The following is a 24640-nucleotide window of genomic DNA, read 5'->3' as shown; positions in this document are numbered from 1 at the left end:
CAGAAACTTCTTATAAAATTATAGCATTAATTTTTCTTTTTCTTTTTTTTTTAGGTTAGCTATTATTTTCCTCTTAAAACTTTATGGAGATCATTTTTTGCTGCTTTAGTGGCTGCATTTGTTTTGAGATCCATCAATCCATTTGGTAACAGCCGTCTGGTCCTTTTTTATGTGGAGTATCACACACCATGGTACCTTTTTGAACTGTTCCCTTTTATTCTCCTCGGGGTATTTGGAGGGCTTTGGGGAGCCTTTTTCATTAGGGCAAATATCGCCTGGTGTCGTCGACGCAAATCCACCAGATTCGGAAAGTATCCTGTTCTTGAAGTCATTGTTGTTGCTGCCATTACTGCGGTGATAGCCTTCCCTAATCCATATACCAGGCTCAACACCAGTGAGCTGATCAAGGAGCTTTTTACAGACTGTGGTCCTCTGGAATCCTCTTCTCTTTGTGACTACAAGAATGACATGAATGCCAGTAAAATTGTGGATGATATTCCTGATCGTCCAGCAGGCCTTGGGGTATATTCAGCTATATGGCAGTTGTGCTTAGCACTCATATTTAAAATTATCATGACAGTATTCACTTTTGGTATCAAGGTAAGTGCTAATGTGAGGTGCTATTTAAGTAATTTTGGCATGTTTAAAACTTGTATATAAAATGAGCAGTGAAATGTTTATCTAAAGGTGGTTATTTCATAAACGTAGGCTGAAAAAATAGCGAATAAAAGAATTCCTTCGAGGGGCGCCTGGGTGGCACAGCGGTTAAGCGTCTGCCTTCGGCTCAGGGCGTGATCCCGGCGTTATGGGATCGAGTCCCACATCAGGCTCCTCTGCTATGAGCCTGCTTCTTCCTCTCCCACTCCCCCTGCTTGTGTTCCCTCTCTCGTTGGCTGTCTCTATCTCCGTCAAATAAATAAATAAAATCTTTAAAAAAAAAAAAAAAAAAGAATTCCTTCGGATATATTGTTGAACATGGTTATCTGTTACTGTGTAACACATGACCCCAAAACCTAGCAATTTAAGATAACTATTTATGTTGCTCTTGATATTGAGTCAATAATTTGGGGAGGACTCAACTGGGCATGTTTTGTTTGTGGTCTGTCATACGAGTCATCAGACATGGCTAAGGCCGGTCATCTACCACCTAGGCTGGGAAAGTTCAGGCAACTGGGTCTCGAACATCTGGGCTCTTGGAACATCTCTCTGTCTCTGTCTCTCTCTCTGATTTTTCTAGCACGGTGCCTTCAGGGCATTTACTTTTCTTACATGGTATCTCAGTGTCCCAAGAGGATCGTTTTTAACCCGGCCAAGGAAGTCATGTACCATGCCTCATGTTGCTTTCTATTTGTTTGGGCAGTAATAGAGGCCTACCTCTTAATTGCAGCAGTGTCAGAGAATTCATGATCATGTTTTAAAAGCACTTACATTAGTTTCCTTTTGCTGCTATAATAAACTACCACAAACTTAGTGGCTTAAAAATCACACAAATTTATTATGGTTTTGGAGATCAGAAGTCCAAAATGGGTCTCACTGGGCTAAAATCAAGGTGTTTGTAGGGATTTATGGAGGTTCTAGGGGAGAGTCCATTTCTTCCCTTTTCCTTCTAGAGGCTGCCCATATTCCTTGGCTCATGGCCCCCTTCTCCCATTTTCAAAGCCAGCAATGGGTAGTTAAGTCTTTTATCTCATCCTGACACTAACTCTTCTAAATCCTTGTTCCACATTTAAAATAACCTTTGTGATTACCTTTAGCCCACCCACTTAATCTAGGATAATCTTCTGTTTTAAAGTCAGCTGATTGACAACCTTAATTTTACTTGCAACCTTAATTCCTCCTTACTGTATAACATAAGGAATTCACGGGAATTAAGATATAGAAACTTTGGGGAGCCATTACTCTGCCTATCATAATACTATCGGGTGTTAGCTTGAAAGGGCACTGCAGACTGTTAAATTACTAGCCTATGAATACCATGTCTTTTTTCATCAAGAATTTAAGGGAGCTTAGGCCTAATGCCCTGGCACATTGCTTCATTTGAATTTACAAAAGTGAGAATAACATTAATTAATTAGTGGTTTGCCAACGAATGTTATTCTCTTATATGACCGTCAGTGATGTATAAGAGGATCAAATGTCAGCTAATTGTTGTTTTTTAAATTAATGTTCACTAGTGATAATATTCTTTCAAAGATGTAAATTATGTGGAATAACACCTTAATTTCAACAAAATCATAATGATAGTTTTTGAAATGTGGTCTCTTTCTTTTCTGTTGTTCTCTATTTAGTCCACTGGTTATAAGAGTTAAATAATAGAAAAACCTTGAAGTTAAAAATTTTTTTTCATAGTGAATCAAGTTAGCGCAACTATTGAAGCTCCTGTTTTTACGTAAGTTGATTTTCTGTAAATCCCAATTTTCTCATTTTTAGTTGAACTACAGGACACTGGAGACAATTGGCAGGTCTTTGTTAAGTCCCACCTTGCCCTGTCCTCTGCCTGAAGAATCCTAACTGGCAGTAGAGTAAAACATATTTTGATCTCTTTTATTTGGATAACCTTTTAATGATCCTGATACTGTGTTCAACATGCCATTATTTTGTGTTCAGCAAATTTATTTCATATCCAGAACATTTTTGAGCTATTAGTATTTTAATCTTTAAATGATCTTGCTTAAGGTGTTTACTATTCCTATTTTCTTCATTAAATTTAATTGATCAATAAATATTTTTCTCCTTGTATGCATCGCTAAAAAATATTGAAGGGCCTGATTAGGTTGTCCACTTCCCATGGTACCACTTAAGAGGAATCGCATCTGATATTTTTATCATTTGATAAACAACAAATATGTAGTAGCAAGGGTGTACTGGTGCAGTAAAGGAAAGTTCTTCACAGTGAATTGATTTCATTTTAAAATGCTTCATATTCTCCTTTTTCTTCTTTTCCCATTTCACCTTAGACTAATGAAAATTTTGTTAGGGACTGGCATTAAGGAACCCTTGAGCTAAAGGATAAATAACCCTTGGGTTATTTTCTCTTTGGCCTAGAGGAGGTCACTTGGTACTTTGTAACTGAATTCGTGAAATTATTAAGGTACCAGTAGAACAATATTTTGCTGTAGTTTTATTTGTACTAGGATTTTGCTATGTAAATATAATGTGAAAAGAATCAAAAGTGTTAGAAGTCTGTAGAATGTGGGTTCCAAGCATCCAAGTAGAGGATCTCTGCCCAGTTAAGCATTATGTTTTTGTTACAGGTTCCATCAGGCTTGTTCATTCCCAGCATGGCCATTGGAGCTATTGCCGGAAGGATTGTGGGGATTGCAGTGGAACAGCTCGCGTATTATCACCACGACTGGTTTATCTTTAAGGAGTGGTGTGAGGTTGGAGCTGATTGCATTACACCTGGCCTTTATGCCATGGTTGGTGCTGCTGCATGCTTAGGTAATGTAACTGCGTCTGTGGATGGATGTTTGTGAACCTGAGAGAGTAAAAGAGCAAGTGTGAGAGCATGTTTATGCTTAGCTGGTGAGGTGGGTGAGGGTGGTACAGGACAGAGGAAGAGAATGTTTTAACTAAAATGAAACAGTATTACTGTTATATGGTGTTTACGTAGTACTAGTTTTCATTTTTCCTGTCTCTAAACATTTCTTAATGCAAAAATTTAATGGCGGTTAGCATCTTTTAAATATAGCGTAATGCTTTGTGACAAAACATCTCAGGACAACATAGGCTTAATTTGAATTTTGTCCAGGGAGATTTTTGTTCTTTTCATTGTTGAGGATCTTGGCCTCCCTATGGTGACTGTATGGTTCCTGAGATTAGCATTCCAGCAAAGCATCAGACTAGCTTTGGCTCTGCGGTGACTTATAGTTAGCTGGAGTGGAATATTTCTTTACCAGCCCTCCTCCATTTAAGGTGCATTTATAGCAAAATGAAAAAAGGTAACTACTGTTTTAACGAAAAAAAAATCTGCATTAAATACTTAATAGTCTATGTATTGTCCTCTTGGCTATGAAAAATAGTTATTTCTTTTTATATTTAAAATGTCAGCTGAATTTTGGTTATGATATTTCAAAGTTTGTATTTTGACTTATTTTTGTTAAGGGAATCAAAATTATATAATTATTGATCTTCAAAAGTATAATATCAAGTGAAAGTGAGGGACAGAATCATTTTCACCAAACTAGTAATTATTTAGTAGTTGCTTTCTCTTTAGCACTGTGGTAGGTGCAGTGAGTGATACAAAAAGAAGTATAAAACATGGGCCCAACCTCAACTACACTCAGGTTGGGGAGACAAGACCAAAACTGAGAAAACAATAGTGAGCACTATATAATGATTATATATAGTACTGAGTCTATGAAAATTGTTGGAATCTAGAGAAAAAGAGAATTGACGTAGTTCAGGTAGAGTAGAACATGAGCTTTATTTAAGATTAGTAGAATTTAAAGAAGAGGACTTTTTTGAGGAATATCCTATGAAGGCAAAGGAATTGGGAGAGGGATAAATTTAGTATTCATGGAGCTTTGAGGATGCTGACTATTGAAGTCGAGAGTGCGTTTGGATACTTTTTGGGAAATGAAGTGGATTAGTGAGAAGGAGCCAGATGATGAAAAGGCAATGATTAGCATTGGGATCAGTTTGTATTTGGAATCGGTAGGATCTGTGGCAGAGTTGTGGCTTTGGCATTTGTAGCTTAATGACTTTGGAAATGTTCCTTTGCTTTTTTTAATTTTCTTATCTTTAAAATAGAAATAATAGCTACTTATCTCCTACCATTGTTTTGAGCTTATATGAGATCAGATGCATATAAAGCTATTAGCACAGTACCAGGTGAAGTAAGTCGCTTAGTTTAAAAAAAAAAAAAAAAGCCTTGGTGAACTGACTAGAGACATGCCTGGCATAGTGTAGATATGTAATATATAGTAGGTTCTTTCTCCCTTCTATTTTTAGGTTAAAAAACAAAAGGGAAGTGTTTAAGCTTAATGCAGTATGAACTGGCGAGCCCTGGTAGGTTTTTGAGCAAAGGAGCAACATGGTAAAAGTAGTACTTAGGAAAGATTAACCTGGGAACATGGCTTATAAAATGGATTGAAAGTAATGGGGCCTGGAGTCAAGGAGGTAAGATAAAATAGTATTAAAATTAAAGAACAAAGTCTTGAGAGCCTGGTCTAGTTTGGTAATAGTGACAGTATTGAGAAAGGGACCCATAGATAGTTATTTTGCAAAACAAATCAGGACTGGGTGAGGGTCTAGGTGTTGGGGTAAAGTAAGGGGATGGACCTGGAGTGACTATGTAGGTTGCCAGGAAGAATGTAGTGCTGTTGCTGGAGTCAGGGAAGTTGGAATGGGTAGCTCTTTGGGGGAAGAAGAGAACTTTGGTTTTAAGTGTGTGCTGTTTTTTGTGACAGTGAGTCATCCAGAGTCTTTTTACAGTTGGAAATCAAGATAAGCAATAAGGTATGCAGAGTTGGAGACGTGGGACAAATGCAACAGTGAGTGGAGAGATGTGGATTACGAGGCATCAGCATACAGATGGTAGTTCAGAATGATGATTTGGGTAAATGAATAGATGAGTTTTCTAAGGGAGGGGATATTAACCTGTTAACATAAATCACAAGGCATCAAGATATTTTACTCATTTTGAAAAGATAAAGAGGAATTAAGTGTCTTAAGTTAATATTCTACCCACATATGAGCTTAATTTGTAAATTGGTAACCATGATGCAAAAGTAGTTCTGATGTGCTTCACCAAATTCTTTACTTAATAATCAGCTTTTATAAGAGTGAAATTATATCTTTGCTATAGCAATAAACCAAAATGGCAAGCTTGTTTTAGTTGGTCAGCTGTGTACTGTGAAGTAAACAGGTTTTGAAATGTTATTTTAATAGTCTTTTGTGTTACACAAAGAAGATCAGTGTTTCTCTACATCTTATTAAAATAGTGATAATTGTCCTAAGAGAGGAGTAGCAGTTTTTGATGGTAATCCTTTTCACTAAGTTCCGTTTACAATTCATGTTCACCTGCCTAGAACAAAAATTCCACTAACATGTCCTGTCCTCCTTGACCAGTGGTGCTTTTTTTTTTTTTTTCAGGTGGTGTGACAAGGATGACTGTCTCCCTGGTGGTTATTGTTTTTGAGCTTACTGGAGGCTTGGAATACATTGTTCCCCTTATGGCTGCAGTTATGACCAGTAAATGGGTTGGTGATGCTTTTGGTAGGGAAGGCATTTATGAAGCGCACATCCGGTTAAATGGATACCCTTTCTTGGATGCAAAAGAAGAATTCACTCATACCACCCTGGCTGCTGATGTCATGAGACCGCGAAGGAACGATCCTCCCTTAGCCGTCCTGACACAGGACAATATGACAGTGGATGATATAGAAAACATGATTAATGAAACCAGCTACAATGGCTTTCCTGTCATAATGTCAAAAGAATCTCAAAGATTAGTGGGATTTGCCCTCAGAAGAGACCTGACAATTGCAATAGGTACCCTTTTTAAAAAATACAGACACACACATAAATCTATCTATATCTGTATCTGTTGGAATCTATATATATTTAGATAGATATAGACATATAATAGACTTCTCAAGGAAAGGAAAGCAATAATATTTAATTGGTTGGGTTTGTGGGGGCGAGAGCTGTATTATATTTATGTTCCTGAAAGTCTTTTGTTCTTTAGGAAAGGAATTACGCATCTGTGAATTGTTTCCCCACTAAATACAGTTTTTTTTAAAAGAAATCTTTTTATTATTTTATTTATTTATTTTTAAAGATTTTTATTTGAGATACAGCATGCGAGAAAGAGCACGAAAGGGGGGTTCAGAGGGAGAGGGAGCAGGGAGCCCGATGCGGCACTCGATCCCAGCACCCTGGGATCATGACCTGAGCTGAAGGCAGATGCTTAACCGACTGAGGCACCCAGGCTCCCCACTAAATACAATTTTATCTTTTGATTTGGCATTGTTATCAGAGATCGAAGTTAGATTCTTTCTTTTCCACTAAGATAAGGCTTGTGAAGTTGATATTGTTCATAATAGCATGTAAGATAAGGCTTTAGCAAGTGCCAGGGCATCCCACTAAATAAATACATTCTTATATTTAATATTGGCTTATTTGAATGCAAATTATTGAAAATCTCATCTTCATTGGTCTGTTTCATATCAGATTCACAGATTTTCCTTTTTCGGCTTTTGGATTTAGGTTTACAATATTAACATATAATATCTACTTTAAAGTGAAAAAAATAATTGAGATTTTATTTTGGTCAAATGCTAGGTTGAAAAGTGTATAAGTCATATTGTATTTTGAGCTGATATTCCTGTAAGTATAGATTAAAGGCATTAGTCATATTATTTCTTGGGGATAAATTAAACTTTTTATGAGGAAGAAACAATTGTGTTCCTCCAAAGTTTATTTTTCTCCTTATCTTAGAGTCATAAAGTATTGATGTGGAGGCAAGTAAGGCATTTTCTATACAGTCTGATTCCTTTCCCTCTCTCCCCCCAACTCCCAAAGGTGATAAAGGATATTTTCATCAAGCTGTTGCTTTCATACTCCCAAGTTTTTAGTGGAGGACCAGGAGCTGAAAATGTTAAGCATTTGGTCCTGTGAGCCCATCCTCTGCAACTTCTCTCTGTGTGGCCACTGCAGAAGGATTATAAAATATTTCAATTCTTGTGCCGTTTGAAGAGGGAAGACTTAGGGGAGTATTTCTCAAATCGGAATGGAAATGCTCAGTTTATAAGAGCTATCAAAACAAAACAAAAGCGTCTACAGAGAAGGAAAAGGCTCCAGCTTTGGAAAAGCTTTTTAAAGGCTAGCAATCCTATCATTCCAGGTTTTGCTGTAGGTAATAGAATAGTTGCCGAGAGTGGGCAACATATGTGGTCAGACTTGGCTCTTGTGTTTAAGTGTTTCAGCTTCTAAGCTGTTACCATGGCCACACCTACAGTCAGGGAAGAATTTCATTGCTTAGATTCCTCTTCTTTAGGTTTTAATGGTAGCCAGCCAAAGAAAAGAAAAAGGTCAGAATTTTAGAATTTACATAGAAATGTAAAGGAAAAAAGCAAAGTTTTTTATTGTTTTTTATTTTTATTTTTTGAATATATATTTTTTAAGATTTTATTTATTTATTTGACAGAGACAGCCAGCAAGAGAGGTAACACAATCAGGGGGAGTGGGAGAGGAAGAAGCAGGCTCCTAGCAGAGGAGCCTGATGTGGGGCTCGATCCCAGGACCCTGGGATCACGCCCTGAGCCGGAGGCAGACGCTTAACAACTGCGCCACCCAGGCGCCCCAAAAGCAAGGTTTTTTAAAAGATGAAGAAAGTGGTAAAAGTTAATTATTCATAATCCTCCTGATTCTGTGGATATATTTTTCAAAGTGTTATTAGTATCTTGAAACAGAATATTGTGATAGCAGATAATGTCAGTTTAAGGGAATAGGTATACTTTAGATATGTGAAATATCCAGTCGTGTCATCAGAAATGTTTCACATGATGACTTAGGACACGCCTTAAATATTTACCTACATATATTTTAATAAAGTTGACATTTTTGAATGAGAAAAATAGACCTGTACATGAGATTTTATATATTTGCATAATATATAAAATACGTTAAAATATTTTATGAAAGACAAAATAAAAAGCTTGAGTAACTGGTAAACTATGTATCATATCCACGGATGGGAAAACTCAAGATTTTAAAAGCACAGTTTTCCCATAATTTATAAATTCTGTATTTGTATGTCATTTCATTATTTAAAAATTTTAATTTACTCATAGATGGTACGTTCACATAGTTCAAATCAAGAAGATTGAAAGTATACAGTGAAAAATGTCTCTCACCCATGACCTCATAGTTACCAGTTTAACTCTCTGTAGACAGCCATCACTTTGGTTTCCTATGTATTCTGTAGATATTATTCTATAATTATATAAGTAAGTATATATGTTTTTTCTTTTTAAACAAATTGTATCATGCTATCCAATATGTGTTGTTCTGTACTTTGTTTTTTCACTAAACGATGTTTTCTTGGACATCTTCCCAGTGAATTTCTTCATTCTATTCTTTTAAAGCTACACAATAAGTAGACATACCATGGGATACCTAATGATTTCTAAAATTAGCTCCTCATTGATGGACATTTAAGATGTTTCCAATTTTCTGCTGTTATAGAAATTGCTCTCTCATATATTTGATGATCTCACATATTCGACATTCTGCCTATGTGCAAATGTACAAAAATTACTAGAAGTGGAATCATTGGATCAGAGTAGGTGCATTTGTAATATTGTAAAGTATTTTCACATCACACCAGGTAGTAATTATACCCTGTACTCCCAACAGCAGTGAATGACAGTTTACTATATTAAAGTTTAGTCCAAATGGAGAGACATTTCTTCCTGCATTTTTATGTCAAGATTAAAAGTGAGGTTGAATGTTTTATAGATTTGTTTAAAATGAAGCATATTTAACATTTATAGTGTGAATTGAATTGTCTTTCCTATTTTCTGACTTCAGGTATAAAAGTATACTTGTTCATTTCTATTTATGTAATAGCTGTTAGTTTTACAGGGAGACTCTTAGTGTATGAAAACCTAAATATCACTCACATATTGAACACACAGTAGTAAGGTACATGGCATAGTGACAGGCTGCTCCCCTAATTGTACTTTTCTCCTATCCTCTAAAGATCTTTTGTTCAGAATAAAGCTTTAGTTTGCATACTTAGGAGAGCTAATTTGTTAAAGGTTCCCCTCTCCATAGCAATATTTAGAAACCTTAAAATAGAGTTTACTCAAAAGATGCATTGCACGTAAGTGGACTCGTCTTTTGTTTATCTCTTTGTAGCAGTTAAAATAAACTGTATACCTGCTGGGTTAGTTCAAATACCATTTTGTGGATTTAGACTTTTTTGCTTTCTAAGATTAATACAAGTGACGAAAGAGTTCTACATCCCTGGGGAATGTTTTTTTTGTAGTCTGTCACTACCAGGTTTCACTTAGTGAAAAATGAAGGGGACAGCCATATGTGTACCTTTCTTTTTTGATAAGTTGTGAGAAGTCAAGCCCTTGAGAATATATTAACATGAACAGGAGAAATAAAGCATAAAATAAAATTTAGGGGGAAAAAGGTGATTATGTTCAGACATTTTATGTTAGAAAAAATCCATTTCCATTCTCCTGGAAGCGTAACTGTTTTGCATCCATACTTAAAAAAAAAAATACCTGAATCATATCAGAAAATGAAAACTATGATGATATTTTCTTCTTCAAAAGCCTTTGAATGAATGGCATTAAAAAAAATTGTTTTTTAAACAAAGCAAAACAAACCTAGCAGATGTCCTGGCACTTTGTAAGTACTCAGTCAATGATGCTTGTTAAAATAGTTACTGTATTCATATACAGGACAAATTTAAGTCAGGCTGGGTGTTCACTAACCTTGTGCCTTGTATATCAAAGGAACATTACAGTAAGCAAATAAATAAGGTTAATAACTTTTTCCAAAATTTTCTGAAACTTTTATTATTGAATGTTTAAGCAATCTCAGCATATTTTCAGTGATGGTATAATATTTGTTATTTTAAGGTATTTCAGTTCGATGAGTGGGGTTAGTTTTAACACAGAATATCTGTCATGCTAACAGTATTTACACTTTACATTCATAGGTCATTAGCCAGATGCTTCTGTGAGTTAAGAGAACTTAAGGAACATCTTTCAAGAATCATTTATGTCACTTGCTAATGGGCTTTCTTCTTTTCTGTGCTTTTATCATGCTTTTAAAGTGGTTTAGTAAGTACTAGTCATTAGAACTTCACTTAGTGCGTTCCTACCTAAATGTGTTCCGGCACAGTTAAATAAGGCCTTAGAGGTCAGAAGGAGCAAAAAGAATTGCAGTATATGAGCTATAATGTTTATCTGCTTCTGTCTGGGACTGGTGCTTATTATTTTGGCTTAATTATTTTTGTAGCAAAATTCATGTTTAAAATATGTTCAATATAGCAAAAACATATTTGTGAACAGAGTTTTGAATACATACTAACTCAAAATACAAACATAAAGCTATTTATTTTTGTATTCTCTCCATTTCATGGGTTTCCTTTCTCCTCCTGTGGTCTTTGTTCTGCAGTTTTTTGCATCTTTACCGCTTCTTGTCTAGCACTGTCAAAGGCTGGAGTGGAACTTGGCAGCAAACAGAAGCACTTGAAGCAGAGCACACTGGAGAGGGGAAATTAACAGAGCCTTTACAAATGAAACCTGAAATATAAGTCTTTGTCCGTCATGTGCATAGTTGTAGTTTCAACCCACCTGTTAAAGCTCATGACTCACCTAGAAAATTAAACTTTAACATCGGAAAAGAGAAAGAACTAGCTAATTCACAGGGGTGGAGTATATACAGCATAGTCAAAACAAGAACGAAACTCTCTTCAGTTCCACCTCTGCATGATAAGGGATATTTTGCATGGGCAGGTGTCATTTGGTGATGGATTCCTATAAGAAACCATGCTCTGATTTGTGCAGGTTTTAAAAAAAACATATTTCACACATGCTTCCTTGTCTCCCCCAAAGTTAGAAAACAGCTTCAGCCCCAGTTAAGAAATTGAAAGACCAAAAATATTTTATTTACATGAAGATGATTTGTTGTTGTTGTATTCTAATCCTGTCAAATACAAGAAATTACTAAATCAAATACAAGAAATTACTAAATCGATTTTCAGTTGATTCCTTTCTTGGTTAAGAAGGTAGGAAAAAATGGTCATGGGATACATTTGTTTATTTTTTAGAGTCTCCAAATAAACAGATTCCCCTTAACACAAATTAACTTTTGGTCTTTTCTATCTCTTTTCAGAAAGTGCCAGAAAAAAACAAGAAGGTATTGTGGGCAGTTCTCGTGTGTGTTTTGCACAGCACACCCCGTCTCTTCCAGCGGAAAGCCCTCGGCCACTGAAACTTCGGAGCATCCTTGACATGAGCCCTTTTACCGTGACCGATCACACCCCGATGGAGATCGTAGTGGATATTTTCCGAAAGCTGGGTCTGAGGCAGTGCCTTGTAACTCACAATGGGTAAGTCTGGTGAAAGAAATCAGTTCGCTTCACAGAATTTATGATACTGTCTAGTGGAATTCAAATCTAGTTCTTAGGGGAGAGTCTAAGTCGGCTTTGAAGTGGGAAAGACTGTCTTTTTAGTGTGGTTATAAATACAGGATCAGTATTGGTCAGATTGACACTTACCAAGAGTAAAAAAAAAAAAGTCAACTGGCAGATCTTTGCCAAAACATAAAGTAGCATTTGTCAGGAACACTTCAGAGTTGGCAAAGAGTAGTGGACCTAACCTGTACAGAGTAGAGGAAAAAACCCATTTTCTTTTTTAAGTATTTCATTTTTTGAATATAACTTTCTAGTTCAATAATAACTCTCTAGATATTTTGCTGTTTACTATTTCAGCCATTATTTTACTTATTTGTGTAATGAGGGAAATAATGTATAATTAAATGAAATTTATAAATTAAAATTTTCCTTTAGCAAATGCTTTTTGTTTCTTTTTCTCCCTTTTCCATCCACAAATCTTTCATATAAACTGCTAATGACAAAAACTCATGTATTTAAAATGTATAAATTGGTTAATTTATTTTTCTGCCCTTCACACATGAACTCAAGTGTTTCTCCAGGATAGGACTGTAGAAAAATGTTGTTTGGCAGATGTCAGAGAGACAAAGTGCAGATGTGATTCGCAGTACGCCCCAGCAAACGTACTCCTGCTTCATTGCTACACCCCTCTGTCCCTGCGCCCCCGGGATCTGTTTCCCCACCCATTCTCTCTCTAGTGCCTTTTATTTCCATTATACTACTGTTCCTATTTGAAATACTTAAGAACATTGTTTTATCTGAAGGCTGAGGACAGAAGGGCTGGAAATGAGAAACAAAGGGTATTCTTGATTGTGCATAAATTAAATGGTTTAACCCTGCCCAGCATGAAGCTGGTTGAAATGCTAAACCCTTAGAGATCACAGTGGGGATTTTTTTTTTTTTTTAAGCATTTTGGTCAAGACATGTGAGGGACAAAACACATGACCCCTGTCTAAAGAATGAAGGAAGAAAGAAATAAAGGGAAGGAATTTGTTTATGGAGTGCCTTCTTCAAGTTTCTCACTTAACTTTGTAGCACCTTTGTGGTATAGGTGATAGATCCCTACTTGACAGGTGTAATGATTGAAGCTCAGAGGGGTGTAATAATATGCCCAGTTGTGTGGTTAGTAGGTCATCGATCAGGGAATCAAATATCTTTCCAGTTTTAGAGCCCAGTCTCTTGCTAGTGTTTTACACTGTTATTGACTAAGAGAATATATTTTCTTTCTTTGTGATTTCTTAAACTACTACCATTTTCTTGAACAATTTATTGTGCTGTATTGTGTTAAGAATAGAAATATAAAGTTAAGAGAAATAGATCCATGTTTAGTGTTTTCACTGTGCTAACCAATTAAATCTAAATAATGTGGAATAAATTATTAAAGGTATAAAATCCTTGATGCAAGGCAGGAAGTTTGGAATTATTAAATATCACAGATACTATTTGGTGAAGAGATACATGTAATAAAATAACTATTTTCTTTCAATGTTATTTAATTAAAAAAATAATAGTTACCAAACTTCATTGTTTGAAAACTTTATCAGAACATGTTAAATGGAGTAAGTTTTTATGAAGTTATATGGGTTTTAGGTCCCTTTTAATTATAAATGGCTCAATTAGAAGCTAAGCTGAGTTGTTAAAATTTTTACTTGCTTTGAGTTATTCCTTGTGCCTGGCATGGTTTGTCTTTTTGTGTGCTAATAAATATAAATGTCACTCTCTAGTTATGATTACCTATGATCACAAAGCTGTATGGGTCAATTAACATATTTCACTTTGCTGATTAATTCCCAGATTTTTGGCAGCACAGATGTTAGAAAGGAAAATATTTAAAAGAAAGTGTAAAAATAACAAAATGTGGGAGAGGGGGTGGATAGCTAATTAAAATCTAACCTCATACTACCCGTTTATAAGAAAGCTTGTGGTGGGGGGTAGCTTTTTCTAAAGGAATATGTTTACTTGCCTTGATTATTAAATTTTTCTTATTTCTGTCCTTAAAGGAAAATAAGTTGATATATATAGAAAGAAAAGAGATCATTTGGGGTGGTAGCTCCTGGATCTTTATTTTCTTGGAGGTATGTAAGGAAATAGAGTGTTTTATTTTCATTTGAAATTAAATGATTTAAAGTTAGAGAAGAAGCCATATCTACTAGTTTTTAGTGGAGAGTGTGAAGTTCTGGATAACTGTCAGCCACCTGTAGTTCATAGTGGGTCCTTAGAGGTGGAAAATAACTATTTGGGGGAAGAGACACAACAAGTCCAGACTGTTAGGTTCAAGGAGAAAATGAGAATAGGGAGGTGAGGGAGAAGTGTGTCTGTAAATTCTAAAGATGTCAGTTATAGTTTTCCCATCTTTTATATTTTAATTAGAATTCTCAAAATCTTTTTAGTCTTTTTTTTTTTGAAAGGTTTTATTTATTAACTTGTCAGAGAGAGAGCACTTGTGCACAAGCAGGGGGAGCGGCAGGCAGAGGAAGAAGCAGGCTCCCCGCTGAGCAGGGAGCCCGATGTGGGGCTGGATCCCAGGATCCTGAGATCATGACCTGAGCTGAAGGCAGGCACTTAACTGACTGAGCCACCCCAGGCATCCCAAAATCTTTTCTAGTCTTGGTGGATCTAGCAGGATGTTAATACGCATTGCTCAAAAAGAGTTTTGGGACCATATAAGTTTGGGAAGTATTGGATTAAATACAATTGAGGTTTCTCTATTGTGGAATGTCTCAAAACTTACAAAATGTTGATATTATTTGAGTTTCAGGGACAATAGGAAACATAGTTTTCCAAATTTGTTTGAACATGCAGCTTTTTATTTTATTTTATTTTATCTTATTTTATTTATTTATTTTTTTGATGGAGGAAAGAGGACGGAAGAACTTGTGGGACTGGTGTTTTTTGGAACATATTTTGGGAAAACTTTGGGTCATGCTCTGTCAGCTCTTAACATCGTTGCTTGTTAGCTCCACACAGGGAATTAGCAAATTATTCTTTATATAAGTTACATTTTGCATTGATTTTCTTTGCACTTCCTGAAATTAATAAAGTAGCACTGAACCTGGTCTTATTATTCTCAAATCACTTTTCTCCATTAGACAGGAAATATATCTATTTCCTCCTTTTTAGGACCATTACTTTGTAATATAGATATTAGTTTATAAATCTCCAAATTTGCCATTTGGTCCTTAATCAATTTGTAATTCTCCTCATTTTGTACCTTGTGATTTGGCAGAACTTATTAATATACTAACTGAAAGTAATCATTGTATATAATTGGAAAGAAAAGAATGAGTAAGAATTAAACTGGAATTATTTTATTGTCAAGGTTTTTCACATTTCCTGCCTCCAACTATAAATTAAATTGAATTGGTGGTTTTTTGTTGTTGGTTTTCCCTCACATACTTAGAGAATAACATCCATTGAGGGATTAAGTACTTATTTTATGTATGCATTTTTTATTTCATGAGTGCATTTTCTGAGCCTTTTTGGAGGGAGAACTTGTTCGTATCCTCTGACAACTTTTCAATTTATCTTTGTTCTTAAGGATCAGTACGTTATTTTAAATAATGAGAAAACATTAGCAGAGAACCTATTTCTGTCTTTCCCAATGCCTGCCGTCCCAGCTTTCCCACCCCCGCACCCAGGCATCATCCTTAATAACTGTTTCGTAACTGACATATCTGTAGGCCTTGACTACTTTAAGTGAAGTCCCCTGGTGACATTCTTTAAGAAGTCAGAATGTTCAAAGGCAGTTGAATAGTAAAGTTGACTTAACTAGATCACCAGGGAGATGTCCAGTACCCTGAAGGGCATTCTGGATGGGCTTTCAGAATTTGAAGATGAAGGCTTTTTAAGGTGTTTGACATTCATTATATTTGTTGCCATATATTGTAGTTGAATTCTTCCGTTACAAAACCAGCAACCAGGATTTTGTTCCAATCTAATTATTTTCAAGTATCCTTGTGAGAATTTATGTCCCTCATTTTGCTTGATATTATAATAGTGATAGGTTAACTGAGAAATAATCATTTAGAAAAAAATATGCATAATGTAAAAGTCATTTTGACCTCTAATCATAAATACATCTTATTAGCTTATTTTAAGAAGTAGCTTTCAGCTACTGAAAATTAGGGAGTGTGTGTATTGGTTGGGATTATTTACTTAAGTGTACATTGCCTTTAATTTTAATCCCAAATAGTGGTAAAACCCACGGGATTTCTTAAGTCTCCTCAAGGGCAGTTGAGGCTAAGCCTTCTACCTTTTCACTGCTGAGGTAGATCCCAAATAATAGCAGCTGCATTGTGACATTTTAGAAATTAGAAAAATACTTTCCCCCAATGAAGGAACACTGAAAATGAAACTAAATTTTGGAGGTTTATAGCTGTGTATTAATATTGTTTCTTTTGTACTTTATAGTCATTTTCATTGCGAACTTCTAAAATTTTGATTTTTAATTTAAAAAGTAAAAGAACACACCAATATTTAAAAATAGTATCATGTCTCTCATGAAAGTCAGTAGAAGTTATGAAAGTGGGACCTGGGATTTCAAATCATTTTTGTTTTTGTTTTTCTAAAGTTCATTAAAAGCATTCTTATGGTTCATGTTTTTATTTTTTTCTCTCATTCTTTATCATTATGATTGGAACCTCTTTTAATTTCATTTCTCACACAGTTATTAGCATAACATGATCTGTTTCAGGATTGTCTTGGGGATCATCACAAAGAAGAACATATTAGAGCATCTCGAGCAACTAAAGCAGCACGTCGAACCCTTGGTGATTAGATATATCAGATCTCCTCATTTAGACACCTTAGAAGTCAGGAAGCATGAAACTTGTGAACTGTTTGGTTCTGTTTGTCCCAGATATCTGCTGAATAAAAAATCCTACATGCTGCCAATTACGTTTATATCTTATAAACTCCGTCTGTGAGATAAATTTAGGTATTTGTAAGATTCCGTTCACAGGAAGTTAGCAAAAGTTAACGTGTCTCATCAAAATCATTGGTTGCAATTTAAGAACTGTAAACAGTTTGGTAGTTAAATGAGTAAATATTATTGGACGTTCTTAAAGTAAACACAAGTCTGTCTACCTTAGGATGCACCGGTCTCAGAAGATGCCTGACTGGTTAAAAATGTCTGCCCCCCCACAAACCCTTTTTCTTTTTTGTGTTTCCTGATCTTGTGGTAGTCTTGTGGTAAATCTAAGCTCATAAATGGTTTTAACCGAGCTGAGCAATGTTAGAATTGCCGAATGTTAAAGAGATTTCTTATGGGCACACTAACTAGAGCGTAATGTTGTATATATTTGTGATCATAGCATTAGTTCTTTCTCTGCTACACCGTGCATACCTTCACAGTCAAGAATGTGTGTCCTGCCATTTCATTAGTGAACTGTACCTAGATAACGTGTGTGCCCCTTTTGTATGATGTTTCCAGAATGCTGTGAGCAGCTTTTGGGGTCAAATGCATTTGTTTTAACTGGCTTTATGTCCTAGTGGTTTCATGACTAAAGATAAATTTTGAATTATCTTACCTTATAACCTAAAAATTGTCTGGCTTTAACAATTAATGTCTGAAATTATTTTGCCCTGCAATTGTCATAGCTATATAAAACCTGTCCCAGTTTGCTTAAGTACACAACTGATTATGTATTCCTGTTGTATGCTAATATTTCACAAGTGTTTCATGCATCCTTTTTTAAAAAACTACTAACCGGAATAATAATTAGCTACTCATTCATTCTGCTTTCTGCTTCACCTATAATAATCTTTTAGGACTGCTTCTTGATTTTTCACCTCTCTTTTACTGTAAGCATTAACAACCAAGACTTTCATAAAAGCACTGTATCTTAACTTTTTCGGCCAAATCAAAAGAGGAAGAAAGCATTGATGAGTGTACTAGAAACTTGGGTTGTCTTATAGATTTATTCTCGGGGCTCTGAGGTTTTTTATTGGAGTTCTTTGTTGACCATTTTATCTCAATTCTATGTGCTTTCATGAAGATTCTGCATACAACTGGGCAATCCTTAAGTTATTTTTTTAAAGTTGGTTAAGTTTGGTTTGAAAAAAATGGAATATTGGGGAGATTTGGTCATCAGACATTTTACTGCTTTCTTGATATCATGGCAATGAATTTTCCTTCTCAAATGGGATCAATATCATTTCTTGTTCACACATCCTCCCATTTTTTTTACTTTTTTGTTGGCATACATGAAATCAAAGTACCTCTACTTCATTGAGGCATGCAGTCCTCAGAGTCTTGGTGGAAAGGACATCGAACTATTAGTGACCATGATTCTTTCATATCAAAGGATGGTTGCTGGATTATTTAATTATCTTTACCAATAAAGTACTTTTTGAACATAAAAAATCACGGTGCTTGCTTTGCTCTATTCCTGTCAACAAAAAGGGTTTAGCTATAGAGTTAGCTTTTCTTTTCTTTTCCCCTTTATTTTAATAGCAATCTTCTGTTTATTCCTTTCAGGCGCCTCCTTGGCATTATAACAAAAAAAGATATCCTCCGTCATATGGCCCAGACGGCAAACCAAGACCCCGCTTCAATAATGTTCAACTGAATCCTATAGATGAGGAGAGAGAGGAAACAGAAGAGGAAGTTCATTTGTTGAATAGCACAACTCTTTAACCTGAGGGAGTCGTCTACTTTTTTTTATCCTTTAAAAAAAAAAAAATCTGAAAGCCGGGCTTTTGCAACATGGTTTGCAAATACTGCTGGTGGAATGGAGGAGTTGTTTGGGGAGGGGAAGGAGCAAGAAGGAAATGAGTGAGGTATTTCCCCATCTAACTGAGAGCAGCAAATCATCTCCTGTTCTGCACTGGATGCATTCAGCTGAGGATGTGCCGCAGTAGTGCAGGCTGGCGCGTCCGTGGAGAGGGCACCGCAGCCTGGGAGCACTTGGAGCACCTGGAGCACCTGGCCTGTTACTCCAGCATCGCAAAGACACATTAGCAGTCCCTGTTTCTGGAGGGATTACTTTGAATTGAGCCATCTATAAGACTGCAAGGTCTTGCCCTTTTGTATCAAAACTGTTCTGTTTAATTCATGAATTATATACGTAAGCATTATCTTTCTACATTCCAGAAGAGCTTTTCTTTCTCTCCCTCCCTCCCTCTCTGTCTTTTCTTTCTCTCTCGAGCTGTGACAAAGCCTCTTAAAATTGGTGTACCATTTTGAAACAGTCCTTTCTCATATTGAGATGTACTGTGATTTTACCGAAGTTTCATCACAAGAAGGGAGTGTTTCTTGTGCCATTGACCATGTAGTTGGTACCATCACTAAATGCTTGGAGCAGTCACGTGCACCACCACAAAGGCGAATCAAACAGGTAAAATCTCGAATGAAGCGTGAACAGAATCTCTCAGCTTGTGTGCATTGTGGTTCAGAATCAACAACAATGAAACTTGACTTGTAAGGATAAACAGAGTTTTCTTTTTGTTTTTTTCCTCTCAGACTTTATGGATAATGTGACCTGGTCTTATGCAAATTTTCTATTCTAAAACTACTATAATCTACAAGTACTGTTCAGCGTAAGGAAACAAAATGCTGCTGCTTTGACAGTAAAGAGAAGGAAGTATTCTGTTTAGCTGTATCTGGTATTAATTGCATGTTTAAACACTGGAATTTTTTTTCTTGAAATTAGATCAGTCATTTTTTTTCTTTCCTCAAGATATTTTATTGCTGACACTGAAGAAGAAATGTAATTCATAACTTGCACTAAATGTATATTTCTTTTCTTAAAAATTTACCATTCTTATTTATATTTTTATGGATTAAAATTTATAAAATACAGATCAGTTAATATCGCGCTTAAATAATTTTACCTTTTTAATGTGATTTTTATAGACTAATTCAGACTTACAAATATGGAGATATGAACAAAGTTTACACTGGGAACAAGGGTTTAAAAAGAGGTTGTGGTTATTTGTCTATGATCCAATGTGTACATAAACCTTTTTCTGATCTTTCACTGCCACCCTCTTCTGACCTGTACATTTTGGCTCATTAACTAGAAAGTTAAAACATGACAAATCACTTTGCAATTAAAACCAAAAGTTAAATAGTGTTAACCTTTAAAAAAAAAATCAAACAAATGAAAACAATTGCATAGGTAGCAGTTAAAATTTTAATCTGAGCATAACCTGTGAATCTTTGGGTACATCATATCTGTAAGTGTTCAGCTAATGTTTTGAATATCCACAGTGCACATTTTTGCTGGATGAGTTGAAAATGTACTGGGGTGTGTTTGGAATTTTTGTTTTTGGAAATGTCTGTCTTAATCATGGTGTTAATTCACTATCAGCAAAGGCAGTTTACTTGAAGGATTGGCTTATATAATCTAGGTTTATGCATTTTTGGTAGGGAATGAATTTTGCAGACAGACATTTCCTGAAACATAACCGGCAATGAGCCATTTTTACATTTTGGAAGTGATTCTTCACTTCCTAGTTCTTAAAAATAATGTATCTGTAAGATCTTGAAGCTTTATTAGATCATGAAGCCATATTAGAATGACAATTGAAAGTTGAACAACGTTTTAGGGATTTCATGAAACATTTCTTCATGTTGCTATCTGCCTAAAATTAGTATTTTGTCCTAGTTTACTTCCTCCCTTTGGCAGACTTCAAGCTTTCCTAATAACCCCTTCAAATTTCATTTGGCCATCCAGACAGAGTAAAATCTTTTCTAAATGATGCTTCTGTATATCTTGTTTTCATCTTGTCCTGAGTGTATCTGCAGTATGAACTCCTCAGCATTGGCTATTGAATAGCTTGTTCGTCTTGAGTTACACGCCTTCAAAGGAGAAACCAGCTTCTTTGCAGATACCTTTGTAACATTAAATGTCACATGGATTTTATTTTCCATGTCTCCCTTTTGATTTCACGTCCTCCCTTCATTGCTCATCCTGCTTCACAGACGGACATTTCAGGGTGGATATTCAAGGTGGATATTAATTTTCTTCCTGGTATATTTCTATCCCTTGGTGTGTCTTACTGCTAAAATACAGGAGAAGTGTGTATTTCTAATGCATTCAGTGGTTTCCTTCAGTAATACTACCTGTTCCACTTTTCTTTTTGATATGTTGAGGTGTGTCTGCTTTTCAACCAAACGGTGAAATAGTGGAGATCATGAAATATATGTGCCTGGCTAATTGGCAAATTAATTGACCAATATAATAAGTGGAGCGCCTTATTGGAGTACCCTTTTTGAGAAGGTATGATGAGAATGGGCAAGGGTGTCAGCATCTCTTATTAATAATTGTTTTTAGTTTTGGTTCATGAAGAATGCTTAGTTTGTTAATCTGTGATGTTGCCTAGAGCTGTATTTATCTGTTTTTATTTATACTAGTGTAGTAAAGCTGCATATCATTACAGTAAAAATGATTACTGTGATGAGTTAATCAGAAAATCTATTAAAATCTATATGACAATGTGTGGTTTGGCCTTTAATTATATCTGTAACAGTCCTCCCACTTCTCTGCTGCTCTATGCAGTGTAGGCCAATATGCCTGGCACATGCAGCCTCAAAGGGGTGATAAATGTAATGTTTCTCTCAGGTTACAAAGCCATTTATTTCTATACTTCGCAGGCGAGGGGCAACAAAGGAGTAGATGCTGGATTGAACAGCAGGATATAAATACTACCAGCAATAGTAGAGAGTCACCATTTGTCAGTGCAAGTTGCAGGTTTACAGAAAGATTTCACTTCAGTTTACTTTCAAAAAGAAAAATTACGCTGTTGGCATGAAGATTAAGCATGTAAATGATTCACATTTTTTTTTTTTAAGATTTATGTATTTATTTTAGGGAGCGGGAGGGGCAGAGGGAGAGGGAGAGAGAATCTCAAGCCGACTCTGCACTGAGCGTGGAGTCTGACCTGGGGCTCAATCTCAGTACCCTAAGATCATAACCTGAGCCGAAACCAAAGGTCAGACACTTAACTGACTATGCCACCCAGGTGCCCCTACATGTTTTATAAAATATTACTTTGTACATTTGCTAGAACTGTCTAAAAGAAGGTGGTAACATTTGAATTGTTAAAAGATTTCAGTAGTCTAATATTAAACTCTTAGTATAAAAGTAAAGCACTTGACTAAAAAGTCTGGAATAGATTTTTTTTTATCATTCATTTCATTCGATCATTCACTGAGTTTTTATTGAATACTTACTGTGTGATAGGCACTGTGCTGTGTTCTTGAAGCTTATATTGTAGTAGAGACAGACATCTGTGGTATGTCAGATGGTGATACGTATCACAAGTTAATTAGTTCAGATTTTTTATTCCTGTGTGCCACACACTGTTATAGGCATACATAAATCAGGCAAAAATTCCCATTCTAATGGAGAAAAATCAGTAATGGGGAGGATGCTATTTTTTATGGAGGGTGATGAAAAACGGCCTCAGGGATAAGGTGACATTTGAGTAGAATCCTAAAAAAAAAAAAAAAAAAAAAAAAAAAAAAAAAAAAAGGAATGATACAGTTATCTGTGAGAAGGATGTTCCAAGAAGAACAACTAGTATATGCAAACATCCTGAGGTATGATACACCTGACAGTTACAAGGAATACCAAATAGGTCACTGTGGCTAGAGTGGAGAGTAGGGTGTAAGAGGAGAAAAGAAGTTAGGGATACTGTCGTTTGACTTTTATTCTGAATAAAATGGGAAGCCAGTGAGGCAGAAAAGTGACATGTCTGACTTAACCTGATCTCTGGCTGCTTTCTTGGGGATAGACTGTAATGGGGAAGGGGTGGAAGCAGGGAGACCAATTAGAAGGCTCTCGGAATAATCAAGGTAAGATATGTTAGAGGCTTGAACCTGACTGGGGCTGGTGGAGGCTGTGCAAGTGGCTGAATTCTAGACATTTTGGAGGTGGCATAGGCAGGATTTGCTAATGGATTGAATGTGGAGTGATACAAGAGGAGTAAAGGATGTTTCCAGTGGCCACTGACTGAATTGGGAATGACTTCAGGAAGACTAGATTTGAGGTTGTGTACAGAGGAATTTTGGTTTTAGACAAATTTTAAATGACTTTAGACTTCAAAGTGGGAATGTCAAGTGGGCAGTTGTATCTACCGAGACTCAAGTTCGGGAGGAAGGTCCAGCCTAAGAGCCCTAAAAAATATGGGTGGTGTCATCCTGAGCCAGGAGGGGATCACCATGGGATTAAATGGACAGAGAAGGGCTGAGCATTGACATAGATATATATTTAGATTTGAGGTGATGAGGGGCCAGCAGAAGAGGGAGCAACCAGTGAGGTAGGGTGAATATTGGTGCCTTTAAGAGAAAGGTAGGCCTCTAAGGCAAGTGGATGATAGTTTCAGGGAGGATCAACTTTTCAGGTGTTGCTGATCAGTGAAGTAAAATGCGGACTGAAAATTACCCATTGGAAGATAATGGATAACTTTGACCAAAGCAGGTTTAGTGAGATCAGGCAAAAGTCTGATTGGAGTGGGTTTGACAGAGATTGATCAAAGGAAGTGAAGGCAGCTATTGTTTTTTGTTTTGTTTTGAAGATTTTATTTGAGAGAGAGCATGAGCAGGGCCGGGGAGGGGGCAAAGGGAGAGGGAGAAGCAGACTTCCTGCTGAGCAGGGAGCCCTGTTCCGGAACCCTGGGATCATGACCTAAGCTGAAGGCAGAAGCTTAACCAACTGAGCCACCCAGGTGCCCGCAAAAGGCAGCTATGTCAACTCTTGCTGAGTTTTCCAGAAACTAGATGTGTGAAAGAGAGTATTTTGTTTTAGGATGCAGGCTATTATAGCTTTTGGTGTTGATAGGAATATTTGAGAGGGAAAATTGATTTAAAGAGAGGAGAGAGAGGTCTTTGAGTAGGCAAGAGGGGATGGCATCTTGGGCACACAGTGGGACATTAAGCAACATTTATAGCAATGTGGAAGAGGCAGAGTATATTGGGTAGGTTGGTAGTGTGGGGTGAGATTTTTGTGGAAGTTACTTTTTTTTTTTCTTAGTGAAATAAACAGGGCTGGGAGGTATTGCTGCATATTTGAGGAAAGATGTGAAAGTAGTAGGATTAACGGGTAGTAGTATGACCACCTTGAGGTTGAAATGAGACCAGTTTTCATGGTTGTATTTTTTTCTGCAGCCACCTGATACTGAGCAGAAGTAGGAGTAGGCAGCTTTTTATCAAATTTAAGGTTCTAACTTAAGTATAACTAATGGAGAGAGGGGCAGTGGAGTAGATGTGGGAGTGATTATAATGATGGAGAGTGGAATATAAGGACTGGGTGAAGAGGGAATAAAGAATAGTGAAAAAGGCTGTTAGATCAGTGAGTTGGTGTAGGCTATGGTGGGGTTGAGAACTGGAGCTAGAGACTAGAGGAAGAGAGAGGAAAACATGGGTGGTGATATTTTGGACAGTAGCCGATTAGGGAGGGTTTGCATTATTGGTGCTGACAAGGTCTAGGGTGTGACTTTGGCATTGATGGCTAAAGAGGGGGACCATCTAGATCAGGGGTCAGCACATTT

The 24640-nt window shown here is 36.3% G+C and overlaps 1 protein-coding gene across 4 annotated transcripts in view; it reads left to right on the top strand.

Moving 5' to 3' along the window:
- The window catches only part of CLCN3 (chloride voltage-gated channel 3), a 92900-nt gene extending 71313 nt beyond the window's left edge, over positions 1-21587 (top strand). For 2 of the 4 annotated variants that reach the window (XM_011223578.3, XM_002918181.4), the window contains 6 exons: positions 55-600; positions 3255-3441; positions 6097-6495; positions 11866-12082; positions 16839-16914; positions 18624-21587. In XM_011223578.3, the coding sequence (XP_011221880.1) occupies positions 55-600; positions 3255-3441; positions 6097-6495; positions 11866-12082; positions 16839-16914; positions 18624-18782 (1584 nt within the window). In that variant the 3' untranslated portion in view covers positions 18783-21587. The remainder of the gene's footprint in view (positions 1-54; positions 601-3254; positions 3442-6096; positions 6496-11865; positions 12083-16838; positions 16915-18623) is intronic. The other 2 variants (XM_011223579.3, XM_002918182.4) reach the window with 1 other exon arrangement.
- Positions 21588-24640: the final 3053 nt, after the last annotated feature.

The sequence above is a fragment of the Ailuropoda melanoleuca genome, chromosome 5 (genome assembly GCF_002007445.2).
Source record: "Ailuropoda melanoleuca isolate Jingjing chromosome 5, ASM200744v2, whole genome shotgun sequence".
Classification (NCBI taxonomy): domain Eukaryota; kingdom Metazoa; phylum Chordata; class Mammalia; order Carnivora; family Ursidae; genus Ailuropoda; species Ailuropoda melanoleuca.
Note: the sequence above shows the minus strand (reverse complement) of the source record. Positions and strands in the feature narration are given on the sequence as shown.